Below are 11,757 nucleotides of genomic sequence, written 5' to 3' on the forward strand. Positions count from 1 at the left end.
CCATGTTTGCATTTCTTAGAGATTCTTTTATTTTATATTTATATTACATTACTGATGACTACAATGAGCCAATCCCTTTTTTTTTTTACAAACGACCTGCTTGCTGTATAAAGAATCCAGTTTGAATCCTACACAGTATGTAGTGTCATAGTGTAATGTCGGACCAGGAAACAATGCCTTGGACATCCCTGGACTTCAGACAACTATTCCAATAATGTTGAAATGTGCAATAGAACATGTCCATCCACTGCAAAGAAAAAAACAGCACTGTTTCCTCTGCATTCTTCACATGTCCAATATACTGTATAATTCATGCTGTGTACAGCGACCTGATTTATGAAGAAATTAAATATTTTAGACCGGGCACGGCAAGGCAGTCCATCTTTGTGGCATGGCAGCCAAAATTAAACATGAAAGGCTGAATGAAACCAACCAAGCTGAAGAGAGATGTTGATGTAGTGGCGGACTGGTATGGCATTGGGTGGATTCCTGTGCTTGGGAGGGAAGGAGAGGGATTTGAGATGTGGCCATGTCACAGTTTCAGTTGTCAGGGGACCTGTGTAAAAGTTGTCCATGGTTTACATTTAATCAATCTGCTACACCAATATCAATGAGTGGGTGGCTTGTGTATGTTTTTTTAAGATGTGCAATTTGGGTGAACCTATACCTGAGATGTACCTAAACAACCATGTTTAGAAGTAGACTCCAGAATGTAAAATAAGGAGATTCAAACTGTGATACACACATGCCATTGCAAACTAGCCTCCTCTAGTAGTAGGCTTTGTCTGTGTATGTGTGAGAGAATATGTGTATGTTTGTGTGTGTTTATGTCAGAGAGAGAGAGAGAGAGAGAGAGAGAGAGAGAGAGAGAGAGAGAGAGAGAGAGAGAGAGAGAGAGAGAGAGAGAGAGAGAGAGAGAGAGAGAGAGAGAGAGAGAGAGAGAGAGAGAGAGAGAGAGAGTGTAGGGCAAAAGTATGCTGAATCCGAACTTTGTCGGATGGCTGAATAGTCAAAAGACACTTCGGTTGACAGTGCATCTGAAAGCTTTACATTAGATGAAAATGACGCTGACAGGAATATAAATCCTTAAGTGCCCTGATTGGAAAAGTTGATAACCACAAAAATGACATGAAACAAAAGACTATCAGGGGACCCATTTACACTTAATCAGCGCATTAAAAGTTGGAGAAACAAATTAGGTCCAGTATATGCCTACACCTATAGACAATACAATACAATTTATAATATAAATACGCCCCAGACATGGCCAAATACCTGGAATACAACTTGCTATTCTATGTTAACACCGGTGTGCGGGCAGCAGCAGCGGGGCGGATCTGTGGCTTAAAGCCACCCTGAGCTGCTCCGGGAGATGCATTCTTTAGCAGGGAAGGGAAGGGAAGGAGGGACCGAGAGAGCCGAAGAGAGCGAGACTGAGAAAGAAAGAGCAAGTGAGTGAGCGAGCGAGGGAGGGAGGAGAGAAAGAGGTGGTCGGTGCACCGACATCACTATCAACTGAACTCATCTAACGTAACAACTCTCCGGGATTCATAGCATTGAAGGCAATTTTTATCATCCCAAAAACGCAAGCCGTCATGGCTGGGGCATCAAGCGGATACCTCGGCAAGTGCGCTTTCTCCGTTCCAGGGGATTTTAACGTGGAAACTCTTCGCTGTTGTTCTGGTCCCACTGTAGTTGTAATGCATTTCCGAAGATTTTGAAGGAATCGTGGCCGTAGGTTGAGCTGCGGCTGAACATAAAAGTGCGGACATTGTTGCGGACTCTTTCCTGGGCTCGGGCAGTATGCCGACTGGTAGACTCATGGGTGGCAGAGCGCTTAGAACCGATTCGCACAAACAGTACCAAATGGCGCTGGATCGTTGCGCACTGTCACATTCCAGGATTGCATGAAGGACAAAGCGATTGAGAAAAAGTTTAACATTATTATGGGGTTCATAATGGATGTGGATATAGCGCCGTCTAAGGTATGGTGAACTTGAAGGCATCTTAACACTGAATCGTTATTTATATAAAGCAACGATACCGAAATAAACTGTATGGGTACACGCAGATAGGCTACACCATGTTGGATATAAACATAATACTTTAGCGAATGACTGCATTTGCGATTTAAATAGTTTTTGTTCAAGTGGAATTTCGCAAAAGTGCGGATTCTAGGCTACTCAATTATCTGCACTCGCCGTAGCCAGCAGGTTATGCTTTACATATGTAAGACTTTTGCTATGAATTTGTTTTTTTTCATAGGTTCAATCGTAGATCTGCAGTTTGTCATCCGGGCAGGAAAGGTGACCAAGTTGACGATTAAGAGAGATCAGAGAATGTTTAAAAAAAATATTGTAATTATTTATTCGTGCGTTACCTAATTTAATCGTGTCTGAGATCAATGCGCTACAAAGCGCACCGCTTTAATTCTTTCCTCCATTGGCAGCAAAAAAATAAATAAAAAACTCGATTTACGCTTGAGGTTTCAATGCACGGTACGGCTCTCAATCCATCTTTGTAATAATTCATTCAAATTAACACCCCTCGCTGGGTAGGCTTTGATGTGTACCTGATATGCTTCTTATCGCCTTTTAAATACCCTATCAATTTAAAACTTTTAATTGCATTTCTGTCGTTAAATCCAGTACTTGGCTAATCGGATTTTGTCCTGGTGCGATATCACTTTGTTCATCTGTGAACTGCTCTCAGCTGTAAAACGTCTAGCTTCACTACTTGGTCCCAAGTTGGTCAATCGAATCGTTCTCAATAAAATACACCTTCAATTTTCCTTTTAAGCGTTTAAGGGCATGTTCTGCCATTCAGTTCCGTTTTTACAACTGACATTACATTTAGTGGTCCCTGGCCCTTAAACACGTACAACTATAATCATTTTAGATGCTGCTGCCGTGGCACATTTTTTGCGGCATGTGCTTGCTTATTTTCCCGGTATCTCATTTGATTAAATGTTGCCGTTTCAATTTAGAAAAGTAGATCGCAGATGTATTTTATGTTTCTTTTGCTTCATGTTCCATAGAATCCTTCAGCACAACAGACCAATTCACGTGAGAGCCAAGGCCCCTCTAACCCATCCTGCCTGTTTAAAATTCTAGACATTCACGCCGTTATTTATTAAAAGTATATGGGCCTATTGAGCATTGACTAGGGGTGGCGCTCCTGTTAAGTTGAAAGCACAGGATGACAAGCAGTATCTTTCAATCATCAGGGAAGAAAATGTGTGATGGGCTATAAAACCTGACTACTGCACGAGGGAATCCAACGCATTCGCATGGCCTTGTGGTGACGACTCCCGACATCTCATTGAAAAATAGCCCATATCGATCATTTATTGCAGGTTGAAAGACTAAATTATTTTCCAATCCCATTTCATTTGACAAGCTGCGTATGTCATTCTAGCTTGATGGAGAAGCTCAACTGGACTACTCCACCCCACCCTACAAAGCGCACACACACACACATGCATACACACACACACACACACACACACAGTGCTGTGTGTAATATCACGAGCTGGAAGTGTACAAACATATTATACAGTTAAAAGACAGACTTCAATTTACAATATGCACAACGTGTAGCAACCTCGCCATCAAACTCTTCAAAGTACAAAGACAGAAAATTGCTTTTCACATTTGTAAAAGAGCTTGCCATATGGTGTAATGTTCCTTAATTGGCTCGTTCTACTCTTTATGTTTCAAACAAACTCAACTTCTTCCTTTGTGTTCTTGTTGTTTCGTGGCTTTACCATGCTGTTGGAAGTACAGAGTGAACATGGTGTGCTAGCAGTGCTATTCTCTCCTTGGATAGCATAAAGGAGCCATGAAAGACTCTATTATATCTCTTAAACCGGATGTGCCAGAGCTGTCCTGCATTTTTATCAGATGGTTTGCCATTTTTGAAAGAAATAGCCTGTGCATAATTTCAAAGCTGTGGGAATCTGTGTGTGTCTGTGTGGGAGGGGGCAGGGGGTATAGATGTGTGTGAGACAGTGTGTAAATGGTGTGTGTATTAATCTTGAGTCAAAGTGTGTGTGGTGGGGGGTGGGGTACGGGGCAGGAGAGGGTTCTGTGCCTGGGCAAGAGAGCGAAGCTCTTTTGACTGAGAACAGACCACCCCTGAAAATACTAATCCAGCCATTCTTTTGTTGGAACAGGTCTCTGGATCCAAATGTCACCCCCCTTGGACGCTACCTCAGGAGGGGAGCAGGAGAGTGTGACGGGTGGGCGAGTGAGGCCTACGAAGGCTCACCGCTGCCAGGCTACTTACTGGTCCAGACTGGGCCCGCTGCAGTGAGACAGGACCCCTGCTACGGTCTGATATCTCAGCATGGATGGAGCCAGTCAGTGGAGAGGCAACAGCAGCAGCTAATGAGACCATTGCTCTTCAGCTGAGCACTGGCAATTACAGGGGGATTACCCTTGCGCCTTCCTCCCTTCTCCACCCTGTGAACTGACGCTTTATCAAACTCTCTTAAAGGACTCTGTCTTTATAGTGGATATACTCCATTGCCTTCTTCAACCCTACTCGTTCAGGGAGGTGTGACAATATTTTTTTTTCCTTTGTTCAACTTTGTTTTTGGATTTCACTATGGAGTTTTTACAGGCCAGACTGTGGAATAAAGACTGGGCCTCGTTCATGAGATTCTGGCTGACGGTCCTCCTGAGTCTCAACATGCAGTTCAGCCCTGGTGCTTCCTGCCCTGTGGAGTGCCGCTGCGACAAAACGTACGTTTACTGCAACGAGCGGAGCCTGACTTCAGTTCCCCTGGGTGTTCAGGAGGGCCACAAGATCCTTTTCCTCCACAACAACCAGATCAACAACGCCGGCTTCCCGCTCGAGCTTCACAACGTCGGCTCGGTCGAAACCGTGTATCTCTACGGCAACAAGCTGGACGAGTTTCCCCTCAACCTGCCCAAGAACATCCGGGTTCTCCACCTCCAGGAGAACAACATCCAGACCATCTCGAGGGCTGCCCTGGCCCAGCTGCCCAAGCTGGAGGAGCTCCACCTGGACGATAACTCCATATCGACGGTGGGGGTGGAGGAAGGGGCCTTCAGGGAGGCCCTCAGCCTCAAGATGCTCTTCCTCACCAAGAACCACCTGAGCAGCGTGCCCATTGGTCTGCCGGAGGACCTGACAGAGCTGCGATTGGACGAGAACCGTATCGCCATCATCGCCGAAGAGGCGTTCCAGAACGTGACGCGTCTACAGCGCCTCCTGCTGGATGGGAACCTGCTGACGGACGAGGGAATCGCACCCGGAACCTTCCAGGAGCTCACCAACCTCCGTGACTTGGCGCTGGCCCGAAACTCACTCACCTTCCCCCCGCCCCTCCTCCCCAGCCAGGCCCTGGTCCGGCTCAGCCTGCAGGATAATCAGATCGACCAGATTCCTGTGGACACTTTCTCCCAGCTCCAAGGGCTGGAGAAGCTGGATATCTCCAACAACCAGCTGCAGATCCTCACGCAGGGAGTCTTTGACGGACTTGTCAGCCTAAGGCAGCTCACTGTTCGTAACAACCCGTGGCGCTGCGACTGTGCCGTCAAATGGGTGGTGGTGTGGCTCAAGTCGTTGTCGGCCTCGCTCAATGTCCGGGGCTTCATGTGCCAGAGTCCGGAGAAGGTGCGCGGTATGGCAATCAGAGAGCTGACCCTGGATGTAATTGAGTGCCCGTCTGGCTCCGACCTCCTGCCCTGGCCCACCTTGCGCTCCACTCCCCCTCCGACCACCACCGCCGCCATGACCACCATGACCACCAAGCTGACCTCCACCCCCATCCCCACGTCCACCCCCTCCTCCCTCGCCTCCCCCTCCCCTCTCCCGGCCCTACCGCCTCACCCCTCTGGCCCCTTGCCCCCGTACGAGGACCCTCTTCGCATCTCCTTCCACGTGGTCAACTCCAGCTGCATCGAGGTAAGCTGGGACTCCTACTACACTGTCACGGCCTACAAGGTCACCTGGGTGAAGATGGGCCACAGCCTGATGAGTGACGTCACACGAGAGAAAACGGTCAGCGGAGACCGGCGTCGGCTGAGCCTGACGAGCCTGGAGCCTCGCTCTGTGTACCGAGTCTGCGTGTACGTCCTGGACACACTCAACTCCTACCGGCCCGGGGAGGATACCATCTGTTCCGAGGCTAGGACCAAGTCTGCCTCGACCAACTCCAACAACAAGGCCACCGGGTCAGAGCATGCTGCCCCTCAGGACATCAATTCCACGCTCCTATTGGCTGGGGTGATCGGAGGGGCGGTGCTTGTCGTCCTGGTTACGCTGCTCGGCCTTTTCTGTTGGTACATGCACAAGAAGAGCCGTTCGTCGTCGACTCAGTGGAAATACAACCGGGGACGCAGAAAAGATGATTACTGCGAGGCGGGCACCAAAAAGGATAACTCCATCCTGGAGATGACTGAGACTAGCTTCCAGATAGTCTCCCTGAACAATGAGCAGCTGCTCAAAGGGGATTTCAGGATCCAGCCCATATACACACCCAATGGGGGAATAGGCTTCAGAGACTGTCACCTTAGTAACAATAGCTTAGCCTACTGCAAGAGCAGCAATGTTCCCAGCACCGAGTTCTGCCTCACGTGATATTGCACTGTTCAGGACAGACGCACTGCGTCCTCATTCACCACCCTTTGTTTAAACCGAAAGCAGACAAACACACACAAAACAATCTTAGTTAAAATATACTGTACCATATATATATTTCCTAGTTCTGTCTTACATGTAATTTATATATGGACGATAATGTGGAATTCTGATATCTTTTTTATTCTTAGTAAAAGAGATACAAATGGTTTTATAATCAGCTGGGGTTTGAAAGTAGTTTTACGCTCAAGTGTGAACATGAGAATTTGTACAATCACTGCACGCTGGTGTAGTTCTGACGAACACTGTCAGGTCTAGACGGTTGGACTCATGAGGGCTGGGATTCTTTGCTAACCACAGAAGCGAAAATAAGGCCTTTGTGCAGAAACGAAGCAACCCCTTGCAGCCAGAACGGCAGTTAAGATAACACAGCGGTCGAGCAATACAAACACTGCTGATTAGAAGACCATGAAAAAATAGCACTGGTGGTATTTTCTGAAAAGAATTGAAGTGCACTTTTCTCAATGCATCAGAGATCGTAAGCAGCCATTCAGGAAATGGGCATTTTTTTTCAGAGGAAAACAAATCAGACAAAAAACACTTTTCAACACCCCTTGGCCCGAGTAGGATTAAGTAGACAATTTTGAATGTGGTAGGTGTTGGAGTAGGAAGGAGTATAATGTCGGTGTTGAGTTGAACAGCCTCGCCTCCGTGAACTTGCAATGTTATGACAGCTGTGACCACTAGGGGGCAGTTCTTTTTATTCAGCAAGGAGGTTGCCTGAAAGGTGTGTGTGAGAGAAAGAGAGAGAGAGAGATCTTACCACCCCAGAATCCATTACCTCAGCTGCATGGGTATTGTTTGGAGTGTTGTTTAGCTCATCGAGCTACTTAAAGGTGTGGAATAATTTAAAACTAACAGTGGACTCTCTGTTCAGGGGGCCAATAATCCAGATTTTCTTCTACTCTGGGGTTGAATCATGGGGACATCTTTGCCCCTGTGGGTGTGGTGTCTTGTCTGCAGAGTTTGTGATGGATTTGTAGTACCGTAGGAGATTCATTTACATCACTCTCCATACACTCATCCATCCTGTCTTTTATTGTCGTTCTTTTGATGGTTAGACAAATGATTCACTCACAGCAACCATATTCTTATGTTCTCATTGGCCTCACAGCGGTTTGATGAAGGAGCTGTCCCTCATAATTGTTCTCTCCATTGTCTGGTCACTCTGTGGGACTGGCTATTTTGTTTACTGATTGATGGTCCAAAACAAAGCGGGGGCTCAAAATGGTGTTAGATTGATTCAGGGGGAGAAAAAAATATCTAAACAAAGACTATTGACCTCTACTGATGGACTTCCCCCTCCTGATCCCCTTTGCTGTCCTGGCCCTCAGATCCCTGTTGGAGCTCAATTAAAACCCAGTCTGGTTTGGCTGCTGAAGCTCTGAGCAGAAGGAATGTGGGGTGCCAGTGAGAAGTCTTCATTATACATTTCTTACTCAGACTTTATTTGCTTTGACAAGATTTTGTTTTGCAGAGACGAGTTCAAAGAATTCCTTCACCCCTGCCCTCTTCCCTCCTCCCTAAACCCCTCTTCCCTCCCCCTCCCCCTTATTCCCTTCCCCTCTGCCCACCCAACCCCATCTCATAATCCTCATCCAAAAAAGGGAGAAAAATATGCAGACGTTATTTTCACTTGGCTATATGAATCACACGCAGAGAGGGGGATGAAAGCCAAATGACACACTGCACTCTTTGTAGGGTGCTAAGAGTCAGTGGCACAGACACAGCAACAACACCAATTTTAGCAACCCACTGAGAATGTATGGTTTGAAGGTGCAGGCTACGAAAGTAATTTTAATGACCGTGCTTGGTGTTTGTGCTTGAGTATTCTCTCCTAGGAATCTCCTGTAAGGATTTACCATGAGGCAGTTGGTGTTGTTGAGTAACAAATACATACTCCTGGTTTTAGATTGTGTTCTATTGAAGATCATTACGAGTTATGCTAACTACAGGCTCTCCCATATTTTCCGTTAAACACCCAAAAAACACCCAATTTCTCCAAATGGTCTCATTCCCTTTATATTGCAGATATATCGAGCTAGTGAAAAACATTCAACATGGCAGTTGGTCTTCTGTGGTTGTCAAAGCATCTCAATTTTTCGACCGACACACACGTGTCAGCACACACAAAACTACACACTACACACACTGTTACTGCTACTGTTCTCTCTATCACACACCTGGGTTCACCTGGGTTTACCTAGGTCCACCTGGTTGGTTTCACCTGGGTTCACCTGGGTCCACCTGGTTTCACCTGGGTTCACCTTGGTTTACCTGGGTCCACCTGGGTTTACCTAAGTTCACCTAGGTTTGCTCCTTGGTCCATTTACGACTGCTTCATGGTCCTCAACACTTGCTTGTGACACACATTAATAATCTGACCAATTATCCCATTACAGGCCTTGAACCCCTTCATTTCTGTTGTCTGTATTAGCCTTGCCGAGACCTGGATTCAAACATTAGCACGTTAGTCTTTCTCTCACATCACATTTCCTAAGTGTAAGAATGTTGTAAGAAGAAAAAAAAGAGGTCCAGTTATTGCCTTACCTTTATGCAGCACTGTATAACTAACCCCAGACAGTTCATGACTTTTTAGAGATGGCTTAGAATCAAGAGGTGTGATACAGATGACAGCAAACTAATTGAATGGTCATTGAGTGGAAAGCACACTTTTTTTCATAATTACTGCAGTGAAAATAGACTTTGAACTAATGAGAAAGAGGGGTCATCCATACAGGAGGAGGGGAGGTAGAAGATAGGAGGAATGGGGCTGGGTGCCAGACTAGCGACTGGGAGGCCTCCCCTGTTGGTTTTTGTGCAGCAAGCATTACTCTTCATTCTTTCTGTGCGATGAAAGAACACAGACTTCTTGGCGTGACCAATAGAATTATATGAACCGCATTAGAGACTGAGATGGAATGCAAAGTCCAGTTCATTACTATTTCAGGCTTTGGAGTAATTTTCTTAAAGCTCATTGATTCACATCGGAATAATTATGCCGAATTACAGAGGTCAATTCAAACAAAGCACCCAAATGGATTAAATTTAATACGTTTAAGTTGTCTTTTCCTCCACTACCAAGTTTTTCATTTGAGGGAAAACCCCTAATTGTATTTATTTGTGCTCTCACTCTGTGTCATATGCGTTTAATTGATTGAATTACAAAATATCTGGATAATATAACACTTATCATACAGCAACTGGGTTGAAAGATGCATTTCAGCTAAGAACAATAATACAGACTGTTCATATACTGTAATATTTGAAAGAATAAGTGCGCTGAAAATCAATGCATGCAATTTGGCTATTTAGGGAATACCTGATATTATGGCTTTTCATTTAGACATTGCATACAGTTAATGACATAAACCAATATGCTACTTAGGAACCAAAGTTACATTTCTGTTCTCATGTTGAAATATTGTTGTTGTCCCATGTATGTGCCTTGAGGTTAACTTACAATGTAAAGTCCTTGAAAACCTTTAAATGTTTTTGCACAAAAAAATGTATATAAAAGTAAAGCTTTTTGCAAATAAAAAATCCATGGGATTTGATCAATAATTATCATTATTGTCTCAAAAGAAAACGTTTTTTTCTTTCAGATCCAAAACCCATGCACTTCTGCAGTGCTATTCTAGTGACCATTACAGTAATAATAGTTGCTGAATTTTGTTTTAAACATAACATACTGACCTTCAGTTAGTTATAGTAACACAGTGAGTTTGATCTATTCTTTTGGATTGTGTAGCATGTGGGATGATATGGTATAGCATGGCAGTAGGTTTAGCTCAGGGGTTAGAACATTTGACTTCAAATCAAGAGATTGTAGGCCTAGGTTCAAATTGACGTTGACCGTCGCTGTGGATGAAAGCATCTGTAAAATGATTTTCATGTCTAATTCTGAAAACTACCACCCCAGGTGCCACCCCGCTATCTTTACCTATTATCACTAGGTGTGTTCGACTGCATGCAGCGCCGACAGCACCGAAAGGTGGCTGACTTGAAGCAGTACACACCGGTTAGAATGTTTGTCCGACTTGAGACGGCACCAATGCCATGTCACTGTGACGTGTGATCAAAGTACCGCAAGAGCGATTCGAGAGCAGCCTGCTGGGTCAGCCAGCACATCTTCTCCAGAGCAACTGCAGTCTGATGACGACATATGGGATCTTTTGTTTCCAGGTATAAATCTTAACCAGATGGGTGATCTTCTTCAGGTTATACATGTCAAAAGAAAGTTTATAAGAAAAAGTTTGGAAACTTTTTTTCTGAAAATATTTTTTATCTTTTGAAAATATATTTTCTACCTGACGACAGCGATGGAAATATTTTTACAGTTCAATTTTTTCAGCTCAAATTTTTGGGATCTGAATTACACCATTCGAATTTGGGCAGCTTGATTTTGTTCTATTTGAATTCCTGCAGCTTGAATTTTGGGATTTTTTTTATTTTTTACATTGAAATTAATATCTAAATTTTAAAGAGGTGAATTTAAAACCAACAAATTTGGTGGTGTTTAAATTGCAATATTTGCAGTATTCAATGCCTTTTAAAATTCCATAGTATCAGGCTCTGACTGAAGCTACATCTTCAGACACTGAACATGTACACATTCACACACAGTTCATTCATTCAGCAGACCCTTCCATGCCAAGCAACGTGCTAATATAGAACGCGTACAGCACAAGATCAAGGATCATCGAAATATTCAACCAGGAGTTGGCTTTAAATTTGTCAGCCTGCCAAAAACTCTGGTTGTGGTCCAACCTTGCGCTGCCCTCAGTCTGCTTTAATGAGAGTGCATGGTGAGGGCCTGCTGCACTCAGGGATAACGAGAGTTAGGCCGGGTCTTTGGTTTGCTGCTCATTCCCATCCGCAGAACAGGATTATAATAATTAAGTACAGAGAGAGTAGATCTATTGAGGATCATCACCTTGCCCCTGCGTTCTGAAATCATAAGGAAATGTTAAATGGGTGGAGCCTGCTGGAGTGACTGCTTTCCCTGAAAGTAGGTTGTAGATTTTGTTGTGGAAAATCTTTACATTTTTGATAGCGGAAGGAGAAATGGCATTGGGTTGATGCCTA

General features: G+C 44.7%; 1 protein-coding gene across 1 annotated transcript; it reads left to right on the forward strand.

Moving 5' to 3' along the window:
• The first annotated feature begins 1,433 nt into the window (after window positions 1-1,433).
• flrt2 (fibronectin leucine rich transmembrane protein 2) lies at window positions 1,434-10,227 on the forward strand. The gene is made up of 2 exons (XM_067242109.1): window positions 1,434-1,985; window positions 4,175-10,227. Exon 2 carries the CDS (start codon window positions 4,609-4,611, stop codon window positions 6,607-6,609), a length of 2,001 nt encoding a protein of 666 aa, XP_067098210.1. The 5' UTR covers window positions 1,434-1,985; window positions 4,175-4,608; the 3' UTR covers window positions 6,610-10,227.
• The last annotated feature ends 1,530 nt before the right edge of the window (window positions 10,228-11,757 follow it).

The sequence above is a fragment of the Osmerus mordax genome, chromosome 8, assembly GCF_038355195.1.
Source record: "Osmerus mordax isolate fOsmMor3 chromosome 8, fOsmMor3.pri, whole genome shotgun sequence".
Taxonomy (NCBI): domain Eukaryota; kingdom Metazoa; phylum Chordata; class Actinopteri; order Osmeriformes; family Osmeridae; genus Osmerus; species Osmerus mordax.

What these genes read in the sequence shown, in the direction of transcription:
- flrt2 (XM_067242109.1), top strand. Translation starts at nt 4,609, where the DNA reads ATGGAGTTTTTACAGGCCAGACTGTGGAATAAAGACTGGGCCTCGTTC.